At 34.3% G+C, this 23,184-nt stretch overlaps 1 protein-coding gene across 2 annotated transcripts in view; it reads left to right on the forward strand.

Moving 5' to 3' along the window:
- The window catches only part of FMN2 (formin 2), a 158,883-nt gene that overhangs the window by 89,469 nt on the left and 46,230 nt on the right, over positions 1–23,184 (forward strand). For both annotated transcript variants that reach the window (XM_088053660.1, XM_005518511.2), the window contains exons 10-15: positions 6,276–6,367; positions 6,505–6,634; positions 7,557–7,703; positions 9,489–9,548; positions 9,732–9,852; positions 19,996–20,088. In XM_088053660.1, coding sequence (XP_087909786.1) covers positions 6,276–6,367; positions 6,505–6,634; positions 7,557–7,703; positions 9,489–9,548; positions 9,732–9,852; positions 19,996–20,088 — 643 coding nt within the window. The remainder of the gene's footprint in view (positions 1–6,275; positions 6,368–6,504; positions 6,635–7,556; positions 7,704–9,488; positions 9,549–9,731; positions 9,853–19,995; positions 20,089–23,184) is intronic.

Here is a 23,184-nt window from a genome sequence, read left to right on the forward strand (position 1 = left end):
GGCCTATGGTATTTTATTTTAATTTATTTTTAATCTGCTTCCTTATACAGTACAGATATATCCCATGCCATACAGTTTTAGCATGCAAAAAATTCGAATTAATTTTATATGTTACATATGTTTGAATGTGAGAGATTTTCTTGTGGAAAGTATGGAATAGATACTGCAGTCACAATCAGTTTTTGCATACTTCCCTCTCTTATAGTGAACAATATTTTTTTTTAATTTCAGTTTGAAAAAATATTCCTCTTATGTTGATAATGTACTAATACTTTTCAAATGTTTACTTAATGTCGTCTCTAATATACTTCAGAATCCAAATATAATGGATTATTTGCAAAATTGCAGTTCATTGAAGTAGCCAAATGTCATTGTGTTAATTTTATAATTACCTTCACTTATTACAGAAAATGTCTAGGAAATTTCCTGATTAAGGAAAATACCATACGTTAATCTTAGGAAAGACTCAAATTTTTCGAATGTCTAATGTATTTCTTTGCTTTGAGTAGAAAACAGACCAGTCAAACTTTATTATATTTGCTTGGGCACAAGACAGAAAAAAACCCCAAAACCACAACAAAAAAACCCAACCAAAAACCAAACAGAGAACAAGAAGAGCCCTCAGTTTACTTGGAGAGGGTTTTATAAGGGAACCTGAATTTTAATCCTGGATCTTCTTTTTGATTAAACTGTGTCTTGAAAGACACTTTCTTTCTAGTTGACTTTTGTTCTCTTTTTTTCCTTTCAGCCTTTTGTCAAAACACTTCAGACCTTGCATTTTCTTCCCTTGCTAGCTTCATTAATTATAACAATATTGTTCAATAACAGTTGTAAGCAATGGGTGGTACCAGAGAGCCTGGCATGTTTGATTCCTCCCTTATTTCTCAATCTCATCCTGTGTTCTAAATGGGAATAACTTTGCAGCATTCGTTTACTTTGTAGCCATTAACTTAATTTTTAGCTCTTTGGGTTTATTTTATTGGATTGAGATTTTTTTTTTTGCTGTATATTTAAATACCACTGTAGTAGTCCTCAGTCTTTCTATTTGATGTGTATGGAACATATGGGAGCATTTGTTTTACAGCCTTCCTTCAGAATGTAATCATTTTTTCTGATTGCATGTGTCTGGCATAGTGCTTTCCCTTCTTAAATGTGAATGAAATTTGGGCAGTCTCCAAACCTAAACACACCCTAATTTCAAAAGCCACAGTCCCGAGGGTTCAATTCCTGTTTACTGAGGAATTAAACTCTTGTTAAACCACAAAGTTATTGTATATATCTTAGTAACTTTTTATAAACTAAGAAACCCACACCCCACCAAAGACCCAAGCCCTCAATAGTTTATTTAATATTATTAAGTTGAATTGCATTGAGGATTGTGTTACTGCAGCATTGTGCTGTATGGTCAGATAGCTCTTACGTGTGGTTGTGTAGCTTGCTTTGTGAAGCACTGTTTAAATGCTTGTTGATAATTAGTTATGTATTAATATCTAGACAGTTTTAATAGGAGAATCTTTCTAGATAAAACTACATGTGGAGCTGTTACTTTAATGTGCTTTTACAAATTCTCTAATAGCCATGCTACCAGGGGACAGGTAGAATTAGAGAGACGGAAGGCAGGTGAAATTCATTCAAGTTGTTTTATGATGTTAGGACATACTGGTTGTGATGAAAAAGGTAGTGATTGGCAAATCAGTGAATGTTTACTTTGAAAACATACTGCCTATCTGCAGCTGGGGTTGTAGCTTAAGTATCAAGGAACAAGGTATTAAGTAACAAGGTATGTCTGCTTCTCCTTGCATCTTTGCTATATCATGAAAACAGTTGTAGAAAAATGGATTTAAAATGCTATTGAATCATTTATTATCTTTCATCTATAGATTTTCCCTTTCTATATCACAAAAGAAACATGCATACTTTCGTGGCTCCCAGTAAATTGACCACCCTGTCGTTATCTTTAAGAGACTTAGGTCAATGCTTTGAAAAACCTCAAAATGCCCTTGCAGGAGAGAAAGGCATCCAGAATTCTGAAGTGCATGACACTTCTCTGCCACTAAGATTCAAACTTTCTCCTCAGTTATTTCTTGTGATTTTCTTTTTAACTAGCAATTACAGTGTGATATCTTAATATTTTTTTGGCAAAGCCTATAAATTGTACTTGAATTTGGATGATCCAGCTTCAAAAGAATATAATATTTATTATTAACCAGGGTATCTCTGTATATCCTTCTTGTTTCAGCTATTCTTGACAAAATCCCTTAGACAACTCAATGTTTTTGGAAAATATAACACAAACTTTTAAAGTCAAGTTTTCAAAAAAATAGAATTCCATATATTTAAAGTGCTCTAAACTCAAAGCTAAGGTTCCTTGCAAGGAAAGAAAAAGCTAACCAGGAAATGTATAAGATTTATGTTGTGAGATGGAAAAAAGGGCCATTATGAACTTTGGTAAGAGCAAATACAAGCTAAATTCATACTCTGGAAAAAAATGTGAGAAGAATTAAGCTGAAGCAGAATATTTTTGCAGTAATTTCATTCAGATTTATGCTCTCTGATTTTTAGATACAGTTAATATCAAATTCTAGTACACTATATTTTTTTCCAATTTTGGTGCTATATATCTATATCTAGCTAAAATTCAAGGAAAGAAAAAGCTGTAACATTCCAAGAGGTGCTAATGTGATCAGATTAATGACTTTTATGAAAAGTATTTATTGAATGTATTCTTTCTTGACACAAATTTGGAGAGAAATATAAAAACTTTTTTTGAACTATCCATCTGTAAATTAGAGCACAAACAGGCATTAACAATAAAGGAAGCATAAAAAAGTAAAAATTCTGAGAAATTATCTTCGATAATACCTGTGCAAAAGACACAGTATTCCTTTTCTGTCAGAATTTAAGGTACCCACAGATCACAATTCTGGATACCTGAGCCATAATTAGTGACTAGAAATTCAGGTTTGATTCTGAACTTGGACCATATACTTCAACTTCTTGATTTTGGTGAAGGGTGTAAACTTTGTCTCTTGAGTTTTACTCTGGCATGCCCATGAGTAGGTCATGCTTAGCCTTTGTATGTTTGACAGCTGTTACTTCTTTGCATACACAACCTGAGAATAATGGCTTAAATAAGGAATAGGGAGTCTGCCTAACCTTTGCCCGTGGGATTTGGTGGAGAAACATTAAGAGCTTGAACATGCATGTATGTAATAGATTGCTGTGATAAGCACTGTAATATTTCATTATGTGTAGAAGGCCAGAAGAGAGCAAACCCTCAGTATTTATTCTAAAATATTTGCAAATAAGCATTTAGTTTTATGCTTCGTGCTAAAATACTTACTTCTCTTTAACTGTTATGCAAAGAATGTCAAGTGATTTTCCTTCAGTTCAACAGAAGAGAACTTTACATACTTTACAGACTGGCCAGAAATAATGGAACTTAATTTAAATTGCTAGTATGAGAAATTGTTTACTTTTACAAAAAACTAATTTTGTTTTTCAAAAAACTTAAAAGTGAAAATTGAGTACATGAACTTTTTGAAATGTAAGTTGAATAAATAGAAGAGCTCTTCCTACACAGTCATGTCATTTGCACACCTAGACCTCCATTGCCCTGATGATGTGACCGCTCTAACAATGCTACCTCTCTTGGCATCTTTCCAATTTCTAAAATCTGTAGATTTCACTTATTACCAAGAGAGTTCTTACTGATTTGAGAAGTGATGGGAACTTTATTTTCTTTTAACACTCACTCGTGTAAGAGTGTTCTAGATGAAGTGTGGACATGTCCCATTTACATTGGCTTTTTTAACACAAAGCCCAAGCCTTCTCCTCAACAGCACATGCAATTTAAGTTAATACTTCTGCAGTTAACTGTCTCTTTTCTAGTCCTCATTCTGTCTCTGGAAGAGTTTTCTAAGATTGGATTGAATTTTCCGACCCTAGTATCTTGGAAACACTCTTTTTTTCATGATACCATTATTCAATGTCATTGAATTGCTACAGTAATTATATTCACAGGTCCTGTGTCTGCCTTGACTTTATGCAGAAAAGTACCTTTGGAGGATGAATCCCCAAGTGTCTTTCCTCTCACTGAAGTGAAACTGGGGTAGAGAATTCAGGATACTAAGTGTTATGAATGGACACTGCCAGTATTCTAGAATTAAAAACTGATAAGCCTCAGCCTAGCCCTTGTAAACTGAGAAAGGCCTGATGCTGTATAAACAAGCAGATAAAGGAAGGCCCAACCATCAGGTCAAGGGAAGTGACCTGCTCAGCACTAGTGGGACCATGTTTAGGATGCTGTGTGCAGGTGTGGCCTCAGGGGCAAGAGACAGTGACGTGTTGGAGCAAGGCTAGCGCAGGGCAGTGATGACGGTCAAAGACTTGGAGAATATATATATTATGCAAGGAGAGGCTGAGACAGCTGGGGTTTCTCAGTCTGGAAAAGAGAAAGCTCAGAGGAATCTTACCAGTATGTACAAATACTTGAGGGGAGAGGAAATAAAGAACACAGATCTAGACTCAGGGATGTCCAACATAAGGCATAGTGGGCCTCCTGAATTTGAAACACTGGAAATTCCATTTAAATAGAAATACCTCTTTTCTTTTCTTTTTCTTTTCTTTTTCTTTTCTTTTTTTTTTTTTTTTACTGCAAGTATGTCCAATCAGTGGAACAGGCTGCCTAGAGAAGTTGTCAGGTCTCCATCCTTAGGGATATTTAAAACCTGGCTGGACGTGATACTGAACAAGCTTCTCTAGCTGCCTCTGCTTTGTGTCAGAGTGTTCACCTAGACAGTCTCCAGGGATCCCTTCAAACCTCAGCTATTCTATTAATCTTTGGTACAGGTACTACCAACATTATAATTTCTTAGTGTCAAGAGCAAAGTTTATTGCTGGACAAAAAAATATATTTTCCAATATTTCCAATCTGTTGAAGTATTTAATATATAAGATCAGACAACTTTAGAGATGACCTTTGAAGAGCATCCACAGGAATGCTGACTAAATATTATGATATGTGACATCCAAGTCAGGTGGCTTTGCAGTCATTTCCAGACTTCTTGAAGTAATAAGAGAAACTCTGAAGGGCTTCTGCTATATGACTCTTCAATCTCTTAGTCGTTCTATTCCACATCAGTATTTTCTCCCTTTTCACAAGGGATCATGTTCAACAATCTCAGAAAAAATGTCCAAACCCAACTTTCTGGTTTCAGGTTCCTGGTGGAGCAGGTATCATGATTTGAAACAGCTCTATCCCTCTTCTGCTAACCCTGCAAAAGCAGTGAGAGAATGCAGATGCAGTGTATCTTACACTTTTCCATTATCTGAGTGATTAGAATATATTTTTCCACTGTTGTCTTCAAGTTCTGTGGTGGAGAAAAAAAATGAGTGTAACTTTTTTCTTAAAGGAATAAAGGTAGATAGTCTCTTTTTTAAACTCTTGGACAGATTAATGCTTTGAATCTTTTTTGAAAACTGCTATGATTTTGAAAAGAAGGGTCAGAAGAATAAATTTTCATTTCAGTTTTATTCCTTTCCATGCCATTCCATTTTCCAGTACTACAGTTTGGAAAAAAAAATTACCATAGCTTGGAGCACAGAAAAAAATGGGGCTCAGTTTCTATTGATTAGAGTATTGGAGGAGAGACTTCACAGAGAGCCAGAGTTTTTCAAGAAACTAGGCAGTTTACTTGTGTTTTTTTTTCCTATTATGATATAAATGAAAATAATTTTACTCCAAAGAATTATGCAGTAGTTCTTGTGTATTATATGTATGATAGTTCCCTTTTAAATCAAATATGTTTTTTGAAGTGCTTTTTTGAATCCCAAATAAAATTTAAAAAGTAAATAATACAAAACTGTTTTCATGTATTTAAAAAAATGTATTATTTAAATACATATTTAAAGATTAGATCACATTCAAATGTAACCCAACAAATTTGTGAAGAGAAACACAACTCTCCTCTCGAGTCCTTCAATTCAAACACTTCATAAATGATCATGGAAAATGAATTGACAATGAAGATTATAATGCATCATTGAATGAGTAAGTACTTTGCAGACTGCTAGTAGTCAGTATTATTATTTGCAAGATATTCTATTTTCCACCAGATCTATTTATACTTAAAATCACTTTGTGGACTCTTACAGTTTTACCATAAGTAGATGCTAGAAAGAAAAGAAAAATGAGTTTGATTTGTTACAAGGGCATATTTATAGCTGTTTGTTTGACTAGTCACAACCATTTTTTGTTGTTTTTTTTTTTTCAGAGAGCACAATCAGATGAACTAGAAAAAATAGAAAAGCATAGCAAGGCATCCAAGGAAAAAGAAAATGCCAAGTCTTTGGATAAGCCGGAACAGTAAGAACATACTTGTCATAGAGCAGTTTTGCTCACTTCAGAAAACTTTCTCTGCTGTAGTAAATTATGTATAAGAAACCCCCCAAGCCTGTACCTACTGAAATTGACTCAAATAATCTTTTTAATCACTTCTTCAGGTTCCTCTATGAACTCTCGCTGATTCCCAACTTTTCAGAACGTGTGTTTTGCATCCTGTTCCAGTCAACATTTTCAGAAAGCATTGGTTCAATCCGTCGCAAACTTGAATTGTTACAAAAGCTGTGTGAGGTAGGTTGTGCTCTGTGAAAAGATAGATCTAAGTTTCTGATTTTTAATCTTGCTAAGCTTTGCTCATATTTCAAAAGTTTTCACTTTATTTACTTCAAGTACTCATTAAAAATCTGAAGGATAGCAGAAGAGAACATTTTACGCTTGTAGTTTAATAACTAAGTGGATTTTAAGATTACCTTTTGCTACTGAATTATGTAATGCTTTTGCCATCAGTGTGTGTCAGTCTCTGGAAAACAGTGCACCTTCACCTTTTGTTAAAGCAAAATCTTCCCTCTTCACAGTGGCCATTATCACTCTTTTCAAAGGAATGCCAGCTCAGCTAACCTTGTGTTTGCTTGAATTTGAGAAATGTGCAACTTAATAATATCTCTGATATCTAAAATCAGCTAGAGATAGCAATGTTGTATCTAGTCAGAAGAGATTACTGGAATTTTGCAGTCCCAAGAAAAACAAATACAGGGCTTTAAAATGCAGGTTTCATCAGTATTTTAATAAATTAGAACTCTTTCAACTGTTTTATATTTTACTATGAAATAGCTTTTATTTGATTAAATGCTTTAATTTTTCAATATGAGTGTTTTATGAACTTCTTGATGAATTTTCTGTGAAATTAAATATACCATTTACAATGTCAATCTCAGTTAAGGATTACTATTTTGTTTTTCTCAACAGGTCATGTCTGGTAATATAGTACAGATTTTCTTTCATTTTTTTCTAAGCATCCAATTTGGAAATAATATTCTGTATTCATAAAAAATTGCATATTAATATTGTTCTACTTCTACATGTTGCAGTAGAAGTTAACTTCCGTTATCTGAGTCCTTATACACTGAGTTTAAATACAACATCAACAAATCTCCTCATTAACCATAACTATTAATAGGACTTTTAATAGAATTTATTTTTATCTATATTTTAGACATTGAAGAATGAATCAGGAGTTATGCGAGTTCTGGGTTTGGTTCTTGCCTTCGGAAATTACATGAACGGTGGAAACAGGACACGAGGACAGGCTGATGGGTTTGGACTAGATATCCTGCCAAAACTTAAAGATGTCAAGAGCAGTGTAAGTTAATTCAAGACTTCCTGAAGGCCTGAGAAGGTTACATTCTCAGAAAATTACTTTGTTTCTGAGTGAATGGTGTGAAGCTTATGAAGACATGTAGGAGATATTCTTTTGTTTCTATGCTTATCTGATCACACTTCTAGAGATGGATGTATTTCTGTAGAATTACAAAAATTAACCGTCTCTTTTCACTACACTAAGAATAAAAATATGTAAAATTATGTTTTAGTTCTTAGTCTGATGTAGGTTTGACTTTCAGTACACTTCATAGTTCCAACTTTTCTTGTAATTAGAAGCAATATTATGGTCTTATTGTTAGAGGTTTATTACAGAAGTGGAAGGAGTTCCATGCTGATTAAAAATATTTGTGAGGGGGAAAAATGTCACTCCTGAAAATGACTGAATAGGCATCCAGAGCATTTGGGATTACCCCAAATTCGTTACACCATGATTACTGTTTGGACTTCACATTGGAACATGCAGCTACCTGAGTAAAGGACTTCTTGATTCAAGATTTGTCTAGTATAGTCATGTCAGCAAAGAAAATACAAGTAGTGTATTTCCTTCCTCAGTGCTAAACTGTAATTTGTGTGTTACGAGCGCATTTTGTCTTTGGTTAATCATTTTGGGGTTGCATTCAAATATCTGCTTTTCTTTATAAGGAAACAACAATGTTAGAGTCTCTATGGCTAATGAAAAATCTTATCTGCATGTGACAGATTATAACAATAATTCTTGAGCCATAAAATTTGTTTCTGCATCTGTCTGGTGAGTCACTGTCAAGATGGTCAATTCTGCAAATGGCAGGAAAAAAGCGCTGGTTTCTCTTCTTGGTCCTTCGCTAGATATGTTTTTTAGCTGCTGGATTAGGTCTTGTGAGCAGGCCATTAACCCTGAGTTGAGAGAGCATGTGAGCCATTTGCCTTTATAAATGGGTGGAGGAACTTCTTGCATGCTGGTTTCTTTGGTAAACCAAGGGAGTGGAGATGTGAATGGCTCTTTAGTACAACATGTTTAGGGCAGCTTACTCTAGCTGCTCCTTCAAATTGACTCTAGATCCAATACATCACCAGTTTTAGAGCTCTGCTCAGTAGGAAATTTAGGCACACTAAATTTAGTTGGGTAACTCAAGACTTCAGTATGTAATTTGCTGGAGATATTGTGACTGTGAAGCTTGCAGTTGCAAGATACATTTCCAGTTTATTTCCATATTTATTTCCAGTCAGGAATGTTCTTACAAAATCCTTTTCTGAAAATATCTGAAAACTTAATTCTGTCAGAAATCCCCTTCAAGTGGAAGATTTTCTGCTGAAGTTTCATTAGAGAGATTACAGAGGGGAAGCAATTAAAAAGTTCCCTTAACCCCCAACACTTCCCCCTAGCCCCCCAAATTTCATTTATAAAAATAAATTTCTTTGTTTAACTTTGGTTCTAGTTGTAGTGTTGCAAAAGAACTTGTATACATGAACCCAGAAACAATTTCTCTTTTTCTTCTTGGGAAATTTCAGAACATACATATTTGGTTTGCAATCAGGTAGAATTAAAAAAATCAGGAGTGTGTTATATGGGTGTTTTCTCTTTCTCATTTTATTTAATGATTAAATGGAATTTGAGGGTGTGGTTTGGTTTTGGTTTTGTTGGTTTTTTTGGTTTTTTTTTTTAGTGAAGTGACCAAACCAGAAAAGTATTTTTTATACAGTAAATATTTCATTTATCTGAATTATCTTTTCTGAATTTCTTCTGTGAGTTTCAGTAACACAGCAAACTCTATCCTCTTCTATACAGGACAACAGCAGAAGTCTTCTGTCGTACATTGTCTCGTATTATTTGCGTAATTTTGATGAGGTGAGTGAAAATTAAAATTAACTCTTTTAAATTCAGATTAAGCAACCCTACTTAGTAAATTTCCTCTTCTGCTGGCAAGATGCAGAAATACATACAAATATTCTCTGTGCTTTCAGTCATATATTTTAGTACAGAAAAAAAGTAATGAGCACTATGGAACTGTTAATTTGTTTTTTTGGTCAGGATGCTGGAAGAGAGCAATGCATCTTTCCTCTTCCGGATCCACAAGATCTCTTCCAGGCTTCACAACTGAAGTTTGATGATTTTCAAAAAGATCTCCGCAAAATGAAGAAAGATTTGCGAGGTACTGAACCTAGATTAAGTAGTAAATTTATGTTACCATTATATCTCTTCTATTCTTGTTTGTATCATTTCAGTAGATTAGATGATACTGTAAAAATAGTTGTGCATTTTTAACTTCTCAGTTACTAGCTTGTTTTTTTCTGTGATCATTTATGCCATAATCCATGATTTTCTGTATATAACCTGTAAGAGGTTTTTAAATTAAACACCATCAAAAACAGTTAGGTAGAACCTTCTGTTTCAAAACCGAACCAAATAACTAATTTAGTTTTATCCTTTGTGCAAGCTGATTTCAAGCCATTGACCATAAAAAGCACTGCAAATTGTTGGACCATGTGCATGTTTAAAAAAAAGAAGTTTATAGCCAGGTCTAAATATTATCTAGTGAATAAAATCATATATATGACATTATTAAAGGCACTTGAAATATCTGGACTTTACTGAACAGTAATATGCAAAGAAAGAATTTTTTTCTCTTCTTATGAATTGTTGTCTTCAATTCTGCAAGCTTAAGATATATTTGCTATATTTTAATGAAGAACATTTATCATATACTTCTTATTAGCATGGGGATCTAAGCACTAAATTTGTTAAGCAAGAGTAGTTTGCACAAATGATCCGTGACCTTCAATATTTTTGCAAAAAATCTGTTAAACTGGTCAGTTACATTACTGTGCTAAATCTTTGAGGGAGAGATACAGATCAAGGAGTGATTACTGTTGCCTTGCTGCTTTTAAATGCCGTGCCTCTAGAGACCTAGGAATGGTTTGGTAATCCATTAATCCCTGAACAACCTAGAATGGGAGGTTTTCTATTACAACAAAAACATAATATGGTTACTAAATGATATCTGACCTTCTCTTCTTGCTCCTATCAAGCTTTCTGTTTGGATATTTTGAAAATGATTTTAAATATTTTGGGTATTTAAAGTATTTAGTATTTTTAGTATTTAAGGTTGTATCAAAGTCACTCAGTGTGACACAGAGGAGTGAACAGTTGTATCATCCATTTACTGCTCCTGAACAATCTTGGGAGTAAAATTCTCAGAAAAATTCTCAGTCATGAAAACTTGTTTCTTTACTTCTTGCAGTTTCCAGATAATCTCAGAGCTGATATCAAAGCTTGCACATGTAGAAGAAAAAGATAGTTAGGTCTTACTAAAAGAGGATACTTAAATTCAGTTACATGTTAACAAATATACATGAGGGCAGATTTTATTCCTGACAGATTCACCAAAAATGGTTTTTTGTACATGAATAGTTGAATATTTTCACATCAAGGCTGAAATTTGCACACAGACATAAATCTCTTGTGGAATAAATCCACACTGTGCAGTGATCAAAGCAGGGGTTCTGTAAAAATGGAAATTACATGCTTCGATCGCCTTCAGATTGCAGTTGAATTCTTTCTGTACTTCCAATCCATCCCTTAGGCTCAAGACACTGTTGCCAGTCTTTTCTGTTGTGAATGAAACCGAAGAATAACTACAAACACCATTGCTCTTTCTCTATTACATTTGGTACAAACTTTTTTGGGGAGAGCATCAGCAGCTTCATCCTAGCCTGAATATGAAGTGAGAATTTCAACACCAGACTGCAATATCAGTCATGGCTTCTTAATGGTCTCCAGATACACAAGATTCTTTGTGTTAACTTTCTTTTTCAAAGAAAAGTGTCAGTATAAATTAAAAACCATTTGTTTTAAAAGATTTTATGACCACAAGAGCAGTAGTAGTAAAATATGGTAATACACTAAAAATTCTCTGTATTCTGATGGCTTGATTGTTGTAATGATTTCAGTGAGATTTCAGCCTGTCTCAATGACAATAATTTCTAAATAGAGTACAAATTTTAACCAAATGCATAAAATTACTTCAAAGGGGTTCTTTTTCTCTGCATTTACTTTTAAGTATGCTATCAGGTTTACTAATGAACATGTGGAATCTTCTGAGTTACTAGAGCTTGTAAGTGCCTTATCAAATGTCTGAACAGGAAAAGGATTGAATGATGCTGAGAAAATTCTGACGAAACTCTAAATATGAACCTATTATTTTGAAGTCAGTGCGAGTAAATGAGCATTGACTATTCCTGGGAATCACTGACATTAAAGGCATAGAAATAAATGCCCAGAATGCATTAGAATTTTATACTGAGATGTGGACTGTAGCCTTGGAATTCATCACTAATTAGACAGCAGATTTCATGGGTGGATTTCACCATTTGGTGAGGGTGGGCATTTGATTTGTTCTTTGTCACTGAGAAACTGAAACTTGTAGATAATACTGACACAGGCAGTATCAACAGTTTAAGTGTATTCTGTTTGTGTTAGTTTCAAATGCACTGAAAACCGTGCAGTGAGATCATGCTTATTAAAATGTGGGCAGGAGGTTCACCCAGGAAAAAAGGTCTTGTGCACATTTTCTATTGCTGTTTTAGAAAACTCTCCATGATCATTATTCAAAGGTAAATTTCATTCCAGGAAGATCCTTTCATAAAATTTAAAAAACCCAATAGAATACCCACAAAATAGAGGACAGTTATTATTAAAAAAAGAGTTTCATAGCCGTAACAATAGCAGTTCATTTTACTACTGCTATATTTTTCCATCTAAAGATGTTAGTAGACATGCAGATATAAATAATCTTCATGTTTCTGTAAAATAATTTTGCTAACGTGCTCTTTCACAGTTTGGAGTTTGGGTTTACGTTTTTATTAGAGTTATGCTGACTGTTTAAAAAGAAGACGGACTCGTGATTTTAGAACTTCTGTGCTTTCTTCCATTTTGACTGTCAAAGCTGTTGTCCATTTTCCAGTGTTTATGGGTTCTATGCCTTAGTAGTTTGTAAAATTTTAGAAAATAAAATCTCTTCTAGTATTTCAGATTAAAAGTGCAAGTTGCAAAGACTTCTAGAAGCATTCCATGTGCCTGTTCCAAGATGAGTAAGATAGAAATTTGGAGCTTTTAAATAATACACATCACAAGGATAAAATGTACATAACATATATTTTAAGATAAAAAATCTTAAAAGGTTTTTTAAGATAGAAGACCAAAGAACAGGTAGATCCCCTTACTAATGAATCAAGTGAGTTTGGCTCCATCTGTTGCTCCTAGATTTCACAGCTCTCCAGGATTCCCACTTTAGCCTTTTTGACTTCAGTGACATATAGTTTGTTAAGCAACTTGATCTGCTTTTGATCTCTCCTGGCTGTCAGCAACGTTCCTTGATGCAGTCATGCCAGGCAATGACTTCTGTTCCAATGTCATTCCACAGAAGAAACTTTAGCACTTGCCACATGACTTGAATCAACACACCATGTAAAGAAAATTGGGCATCCAGGATCACAGGAGCAGTGTGTGACTCTCACTGATTAAGACCTGTGTTATGTAACTATTAGTATCAGTAGTTTTTTTTTCAGACTCTTCAGAGTGCTCCAGGCAGAGCAGAAAGATGTAGAAAACATGTATTAAGTCAATCAAGATTCTAACCCTCTTTGCTCTGACACTAAAGGTAAAATTTTGGTTTAGGAAAATATTGGATTTGTGGCCCAAATCTACAAAAGATGTGAATTAAATTTTTCAAGATGTGTTTAGTTTAGGAAAGAGCTAGAACAGTAGAATGGCATTGAGAGTTATAGAATTATAGCGAGTTAAAAATGTTTAGAAGATGTTCTTTGGCCACACATTAGCATTCTAGCTTTACAACATTAAGTTTGTTCTTGCTAATCAGAAACTAATTCATCACTTGTCACTTATTGCAAAACTTCCATTGAAGCTCAGCTAAAAGGGAATTAGAAACAATGTCAGGCAGAAAGTAAATCTGACTAGTAGAAGAGATTAATAGTACAATGATAGCTATGAAATTGAGTTGAAGTCAGTACTTGTTTATATATCATAGCGTCATATTTAATATATTTGATTGGAAACTGACTACAAACAGCAATTATGATAATTAAACGTTATTTTTGTAGTGATGCTTTCTTTTCTTATTCTGAGTGTTTACAACTCTGAAAATTCTCCATCCAAAAGAAGCTAGGCTGTGTGGCCCAGTACATCTCCCTGATTTGGAATGAATGTGACTGAGAATGTTTATAAAGTGTTAAGCATCTGCAGAACACTTTGTATTTTAAAAGTGTGTTCCAAGAAAAGCCCCAGAGTATCTTGGAAAAATGCATGTTCCCTATTTTTTTCACTGCTTCTTACAGTCACCTAAAGTTACCTATTCAGTTTGGACCTGCTAGTTGTAGAGTTCTTACGTGCTCTCATGTTTAACGCCCGTTGTGTGAATAAGAGCATTGGAAGTACCATCTTGTACTTCTAAAAGCCTTTTGAGGCATTTTTGGGGTGGTGTCAATGTGCAGCTGAGAGATTTTGGACAGCAATAGGCTCACTAATCATTCCTCTTGCCTCAGTAAAGGTACCCTCAGTACCTAGAATGAGTTTCCAACTCTGAGAGTTCAGTTGAGCTGTAGTTTGAGACGAAATTTTCTTCTTCATGGTCAAATCTATGTCTGGGGTGAAGGGATTACTTTGCAAAATTAGATTGCATCCATTATTAACTCTTTAATAAGTAATATTAGTGCTTTCAGACTAATTTTTTTTAAAAAATGCAGCAATCTATTTGCCCCTCTCACACACACACACACACACACGTGTGTGTGTCCTTGTATCTTTTCATATTCTCAAGACTGTATTCTATCACAGTTCTGATCATGGTTCTAAGGCTCTATCAGTGCCACTTCTTGATCAGAAGCAAGAGTAGTATTAATTGCAACTTCAATTAGCAAACTTGAGCAGCCTTAAGCGGTTTAGGGTCCCACTTCAGATGGAAGAAAGGGAAAGGATTACTCTGCCTAAATTTGATTGTCCTAAAGGAGGAGAGGGACAATCTAAGGATTGATAGATGTTTCAGTTAGTGAAAGGCCTGATCTGGTGAACTGCCTTTTAAAAAACTGAAGTTTGGTGAAATAAATCGTATCCTAAGAGATTTTCCAAAAAGTTCTTTTTAATGTGCTTTTGCATTAATGTTTCAAGAGAAGGGGGAGCTGGAGTAGAGAGAATTGAAATGAGGAAAAAATTGTATTCTTTGGAATTTGAATTCATTGCATCATCAAAAACATTCTGCTCTAAGACAATTAAAAATGTTTGTGGTTTTGTCATTCTCTGTCAATAGTTTTGATATAAATGTGAATGAAGATATTTCCCAATTAAGAAATAGATCTTTTATTTTTCTTCTATGATCTATAGATCCATATTCTGATGAAAAAATTCCTTCAGTCTTTTATTAAAAAATGCCAAATCACTCAAGGTAATTAGTAACAAAATAATATAGCAACAGTAGTGGTTTGGGTCACTCCTCCAGTCATCGGTACCACATACCTTTACAGAAACAGGTACTGTTTTAACTAAATTTAATCTTTACATTTGCCTACTCATTAGCAGCTGTACATCCACAAATTCTATCTATTCAGTTATCACTGAAGGGGTTAACTGCTGCAGCTATGCTGCATGCAGATTCCTAAACCTAAACCAGATGTAAACTAAAGCCAGGCTTTCAGTCAATCTGTGAGTCATATTTTACTGTCCTTAAAACTCCAAACAAGGAGCTGTCTATGGAAGCCCTTGAAGACTCAGCAGCTCTTAGTGTAAGTCATTACAATTCCAAAAAAAATAAATAGAAGAAAATTAAGAGCTCTTTCTGTATTTGTGGCTGGGTTCATCAGAGTTGGTCTTGTGATGAGGCCAGCATTGTTTCCTTTAGATAAAGTCTAAACTCTCTTTTAAAGGTTAAATCACAGGTTGCAATTGTAAGGAATCCAGAAAGTGCTGAGGAAGTTGAGAAAGCAGTGATTTTGTTCTTCTATAGTTTTCAGACAAGTAGGACACAGGCACATCTCCTGTGGCAGCGACGCTCACAACCTCAGAAAATTAAGGACATAATTTCAAAGCTTCCATAAAGACTTAAAAACAAATAGTCTATCAAGTCTTAATTAAAGGTGTGCTTTCATGTATCTTAAACTATATTGAAAATCCACCTGACTTCTAGCAGATTTCATAGTTATCTATATAGTTTCTGAATTAGTTAACAAAAACACCTTAATGGATTTGTTAATTACTCATCCAAGATAATTCATCAGTCTGCTTGCTTTTTTTTTTTTTTTAAATAATGGGTTGGTTTTTTTATGGTTGGGTTTGGGACTTTTATTTGTGTGTTTTTATTTTTTGTTGAGATTTTATATTTTGGGGGTTTTACAAGAAAAATCCAGTTGCCCACTGTTATTCTGGCCAAAGAAAATGCAGTAAGCCTGAGGAGCAGCTGGTTATCTGCTCACTCATTTTGTTCAAATAGAGATCTTTCATGTTTAGAAGAGATTTGTGCTTCCAGGGGCTAAAATTTAGCATCCAACAGAACCAGCTGGAAAATGTGCGTTAAAAAGATAGCCTGAATGTTGAGAACTTTTTTTTTCTCCTTTTCAAAAAGGGAAGTAACTATTTCTGGTAATGAGACTGAGTGCATTTTGTATCACTTACCAGAATCACGTATTGAAAATGTTAGTGCAAAGCACAGGTTGTTTTGTCTCTTTCCTTTTCTGTATAGATGTCTCTTAAATGATACCGGCTGTTGTGAGACTTTATATGTTTTTAGTAAATTGACCTGAAAGAGAAATAAAAAGATAAAAAAATAGGATGAGCAAGCTAACACAATAGCTTAAAAAAATGCAATTAATTGTATTTTAATATAGAAATAAAGAATTAGATGAATTCTTGAGATACTGGATACAGCTGGAATCGGAATTTGTTTAAATCTCCAAGCTGGTTTTGAGCACAGATTTTCACATCAATATCCAGATCCAGGAGCATTTGAGACACCTGTGTATGTATAGGCAAAAACCTGCCTGTTTGAATTGCCCACAAGAATCTGTTTTGATTGCTTCTACGAAAAATAACGTACAGTTCTCTGAAGCATATGATCTTGAGAGGAGATGAAATTAGATGTATTATCGATCTTTTCCATTGTTGATATATTGCTTATATGTTAATATTTATTTAGAGGGCTGGAGAAAAGGTGTCTCTGCCCTTGCCAACTTCTGCATACGATTTAAGATCTTTGGAAGGTCTCAAGCACATGATTTGGGATGAGAGGATACCAAAACCTTTTCCTTGTTTCAAAGCAACAAAAAGTATCTTTATTCCTGTTTGGGCAATTCAGTCTTGTGAGATAAATTTCTACCTAGTGCTTGGCTTTTGTGACTGCCTATATGAGTCACATTTCTGGTGCCTTGAATACCTTTCAATTCTTTCACTACAAGAAAATTTAAAATCTGCTCAAAGTAAGTGGAGTTTTAAAAATATGTTAACTTTGTCTAAGTTTTTCAATTGCATATACATCTGCTAAAATGAGAGAATAACTAAACGTGAGAATAGGGAAGTTAAGATCAAGTTTTGAGTCAGTTAATAATAATCAGACAAGCTTTTGCTTTACACAAAACTTACAAAATCATCATATCAGATCCCCTTTGCCAGTCTATTCCTTTGATAATTGGGATGTCTAGCTGAGCTGTTTCATGGAGAAAAATGTGTTTGAGTATGAAGCTGAGGAGGAAAAAAAAATTAAATTTAGAAGGTTGTTTGTATTTTCACATACTTTTTTTTTTTCCCCCATGCTTTTTTCTCCATGTTGCTTAAAAGTTACTAAATACCCTTCTGACAGAAGCATTTACTCAGTATCTTCTTGCTTCATTTGGGCAGAAATACTGGGAACTGGTATTTTGTATCACTTTCATTTGATCAAAACTCTTAAGTTCTTCAGTTACAGTGAGGAACAGCAATGGCTCGTATGAAAAGTGGGGCTTTATATTCTAGTGACAAATTACAGAAAATAATGAATGAGTGCTATATCCAGCAGGTTGTGCAGGGAGACTTCAATTCCAGTCTTGGTGATCTGGAGAACTGAGAAACTTAGGAAGAACTTACAGGCCTGTTAATCCTTTAATGAAGAAAGCAACTGATGAACTAGTTTGTTTTAAGCATCATTGTAATAATTCATATGATAATAACGACTGGATTTTTTAATTTTTAAATCTGACTGCTACATACAATATTTTACTCTCTCTACAGCAAGAGAAAGTGATTGTTGTCCCTATGTTTTCTTTTGCATTTTAAATTATTTACACAGCATTTGCAATTCAGGAATATGGTAAAAAATGGACATGAACTGTTACTCTTCTGAACATCATTGATTTTAGCCTTTTCACAGAGGGAGGGGTGTGGGCAGAAAAGAACAAAAATTACTCCACCAAAAACTAGACAAGCAAAGGTATCATTAAATGCACACCCCTTTCCCACACCACACATGTGTGCACAAACAAATGAACTATGGGAGAGCCTCCAGTATTGAAATGGTTAAAGAAGAGACATTTCCTTTTAAATGTCAATATTACATGTTTTGTTGAAATGGGTATGGGCTAAGATTTTTGGTGGCTATGGGTCTTCTTAATATACTTCTCTCACACTGGCTGAGAGATCAGAGGTTCAACTAAGCTGCAGATATTCAAGAGAGTATAATGCTGTACTGCTCTGAAAAATATTTAGTCCTTATTCTTGAAAAAGATACAAAATTTCAGTGATATTAAATGTTACGGTAAGTTCTGTCACCTCTTTCAGCTCTGACACTTATTTCTGCATAAGAGGAAAGAATAATCCAAATTCTCCATATTACCTTCAGAACATCTCCCTTTGCAGAATGGTACATAGGTCCTCTATTTCTTCTTCTGTTATATATTGTAATAAAATCCACGATCATTTGGATCCCTTCCCCTATTTCACATGTGCTGACTAATATTTGTTTAAAAACTACAAGCTTCCCATTATATATTCTATGGCTGGGGGGGGTGTTAGTTGTTTTTAATATTGCTTCAGAAGTAGATTACCCATCTAAGTAGACATATTCATGTTTATCTTTCCCCTAAAAGTCTGCCGTTATTATTTCTATTTTGCTCTATTTTTTAAAAAAATAATAAAAATGTAATTGTTATTATCACCCAGGTTTTATTCCACTTGTGTGTTGAGTCACAACTCAACTTTGTCAGTCTGCTTTTGAGTATATGTGCATTTTAAATCTTAGGATAGTGCTTTCTGCTACCTCAAAATATTTTTATTTTTAAATATTTTTATTTAAAATATTTTAAACCTTTAACAAGTTTTCTGTCTTTAAAGAAATAGTAATGATTCTTTTTTCCTAAAGAAACCCTGGAGGGTAAGCAAGGAAATGCATGTTTTGGAATGTGTGCACTTGAACTGGAAATTCTGACACAGAATCAGGCAGAATCATTTCTGTTGAATTATAGGAACATATCACAGCCTACAGAGATTTCCCTTATAGTGGAAATTGGAGTTTAACATTCACGTAAAATAATAGTCTTCGGTCTTCTCTTGACCCAAACTAAATTAGCTTGGATAGTTGGTGAAAGTGTGATGGTACCACCTTACCCAAAAATAATCTTTGTGTAAGGGGTGCTTTAGGCTCCAGATTCTGTCTTGGTTTTCAGTGCAATAAGAAGCAAGCTGTTCTTTTTCAAGTTCTCTCACAGAGTTTAAGCCATGAGTACAGTACTCTTACAATCTTCCACTTTAATCCTTTTGCATTATTACTTTTGAACAATGCAAAACTCTTCACTACATCTGTGATTTTATCAAGTATCAAGCCCTCATCTGGCTTAACTTTCTAAATTAAGGTCATTCCTACTATTTGGTGCAGGTTTTGCATCTGAACCTTATTTTGATTCTGGCACTATTACCTCGGGCCAGGTATATCAACACAGCGTGGAATCTGAAGTTTTAATTATGTTCCCTTACAATTCTGCCTCTTAAATTTGTCTTTCTCCTTCAAAAAAACTTAATACTTTTGTTAATTTTTACTGTCACTTATTTAAACTCACATGCTGGGCACAAATTATCTGCATATAAAGATATTTTACTGGGAACATGTCTGTTCCTGATTCTGTTGTCATAGTGTTTGTACTTGTGGTGTGTTTGAGGCACATATTCCAGCAGTTTCACTGGATATGAATTAAAATGGTTTTTATTACAGTATGCAGATCCATGCTATGATGTTTCATCCTAAACTAATCTGTTACTTCAATTTCAGCATGTGAGACAGAAGCAGCAAAAGTTTATCAGCTATCACTAGAAGAGCACCTACAGCCCTTCAAAGACAACATGGAGCAATTCATTAGTCAAGGTAAATAATGAAACGTCACTTAACCTTTTCATGACATTTCAAAGGAAAGTTATGGGAACAATGTTTATACGTGGTGGGAAAGGGACTGTTTATTTTGGCATCTTAGAAAGACATGGATTAGTTTGATCAGATGCCACACAGTTCTAACAGATTTGTAAAATTATTCTCTTGTGCTGTAGGTGACTCACTCTCTTTTGCATGACAGCAAAGACAAATACTATTGGCTTGTGTGTGTGATCTTCTAAGTTCAACATTCCAGTAGAAAACAAATTTACAGCCTTTGTTCGTTGAAAAATTATTGAAGCTGGATCTGTTTCATTAACTTAATTCCAATGAGATAATTCTTTTGTACGCGCCACAAACATGGAATAAGCATAACAAAAGTAGTTAAAGATTTTCCAGATATACTGCAAATCCATGTGAAATACTTGGATGTGATCAATGGTTAACACTGCAAGGAAAAATATATTAGAAATATCCAGGATCAACTGGCATCCGAAGTATTAGTAGAAAAATAATTTCGAAATGAGTAGGCTATGCTTTACTAGACCTTTCTTTGATAAGATTTTAGGAAATACGGATAATTTTAGGTTTTGACTAATGGTATGTCAGAGCATCTCTTGAAATACTACTCTGCAGTGACCAATTTGCTTTTTAACACAAGTCATAATTCAATGCATCAAGGTTAAAATACCCTGATGAGTACACCAACATAATTTAAACATTTTGCTGCTCCTTCTGCTTTGATATTTCCTCTTATAATCGAAGGCAGACCTGTTGTTTCCTGAACAGGTAAATTATGTGAGAATTCTGTTTCTAGTGCTGATTCATGAATTCATTAACCTAGAGATGTGTTTAAGAGCTACCATATCCAGAAATAGTTATTAACCAAACGTGCTTTGTATTGAGAGAGACCGGTCAGATATGCTTGTGTATCTTCCTGGTTAGAGTATCCAAGATGTTATAACCTATCCAGATGTTATAACTGGAGTGCCTACAGAGTGACAGATTGGTTTGGGTTGGAGGGGACTGGAGCAGGCTGCTCATGTGCTGATCCATGCTATGGGACTCTCAATTACAGGGAATAAACTGAGCACACCCAATATTTTTAATTGTCAAATATGAACTGATGTTTTGTAAGACAGATATCTACTAGCCAGACCTGGTAACCAGGATGTTGTCTCCAGCACTGGTTAGGTATGAGCCAATTTAAAGCTGGGTTCTCTTTATGTTATTAATATTGATTACTATTCATTAATATTCATTATTAATTATTTTTTATATGCCATATAGACATTATATGGCATATCAATATTGCAGTAGTGGTATGATTGAACATGTAGTGAGTGTTTTACATTAGGCTTATATTACAGTTTTTATGTGTAGATAGGGGACATTCAAATCACAAGTTGGTCTGTAGGATACCACTGTTGGCATACTGTAAATCATGTCATTTTAACCTTATTAATAGAGTAGGAAATCAAACATGGGTATTACCCCTGGAAGTGTTCAGGGCCAGGCTGGATGGAGCTCTGAGCAATCTGGCCTAGTGAAAGGTGTCCCTGACTATGGCAGGAGGGTTGGTTGATCTTAAGGTGCCTTCCAACCCAAGCCTTTCCATGATTATATGATTGTGCTTTAGCAGACAGTAAAATCTGTTAAAATTGTGGTTTTTTCCTTTTAGAAACCGTATTTTTAAAAGTATCTAACTTATGCTTATTTTATGATTTCTGGCTAAACTTTCCAGAATATAATTTTACGTATGCTGTAGAGTGATCTGGTTTTGCAAGGATATGCAATTTCCTTTGTGATTACGGGTCTGCTTTAGGACAGTGAGGAAAAAGAGAAGGAAAAAAAAAGTATATCCATCACATCCATTAAGAGCTTTGCTGTGTTCCCATATTAATAGTGTATATTGTTGGGTAGTTGACAAAAGGAGAAACCCATAATGTCCGTAAAAATATCACTGTCTCATTTTCATGAAAATAATTGGAAATGTGTATTGTGAACACAGTAAAATGTGACTAAACAATTTCTACATTTTTTTAAAACTGTAGGGCATATTATGCAGAATTCTGTCCCAAAGTAAGAAAGACAAAGGCTAACATATAGCAAAAAAGAATTCCTGGTTAAGTTCCAAAAATAAAGTAATTTAAATACCTTTCATTATGAAATCCTTTGTTTTTACTTCATGGGATTGAATTCCGACTTGAAAGAGGCCATGTTTAAAGCAGGATTTCTCTTTCCTGTTCAGTGTTTGACAGGCTTTTGATCTAGATATTTTTTCTAAGGGCTTTTGTTGTTTGTGTAGACATAATCGATGAGTCTTTTCAGCTAGACTGCACACGTGATCATTTAGAAAAACAGAGGGACAATTCTTGGCACCTTTTGGGGATTTTTGTTTATATAACATATGCTCTGGGCAAAGAAAAATCAAGCTTTACATTTTTATCTTTTCAAGTTCCAGTTTCTCTAAAGTCAGAAAAAGTTTTAACTTATAATTCAGATGAAAAGCATTTTTCATAAGGTTGAATAATTTGGCATGTTTATGTGATGCCTTTTTGGAGTAGATAACTTGTGTGCATAATGGGACCCAAAAGTTCAAAGTAGCTAGTTACTTACAGCATATTCACTTATACATGTTGTAAGCAGCTAAAATGGAAAATGGTTTTCCCATAGGCAAGAAAACTTGGACACCAAATTAAATATCCTTGGCAAGGGGTTAGAAAGGCCATGCTTTATAAGAATAATTAATGTCACACACAGCTAGATAACTGAGTTATGTTACTGCAACTAGTCTAGATGATTGTTGCTAATGATGTATTAATTAAATTTTTTTTTTTCTTAATGTTAACACTTTTATTAGATTCATCAGTGAAACAACAAGGTTGTATATCACTAGCTTGATTGTAAAGATGGTTTCATTTGAAAGCTAAAGAAGGGGAGGAGGCAAGAATGTGTTCAGAATCATGAATTTTTTAGATGAAAATGGTAGTATTATACATGATGAAGGCTGTACAGTATTTGCCTTTTTATCCAAGTGAGAAAGCTAAACAATCACCATGTGCATTAAAATATGCAAATTAGTGATGGGGT

Source organism: Pseudopodoces humilis, chromosome 3, assembly GCF_049639895.1.
Source record: "Pseudopodoces humilis isolate 2021_Gansu_Grassland_sample_001 chromosome 3, ASM4963989v1, whole genome shotgun sequence".
Taxonomy (NCBI): domain Eukaryota; kingdom Metazoa; phylum Chordata; class Aves; order Passeriformes; family Paridae; genus Pseudopodoces; species Pseudopodoces humilis.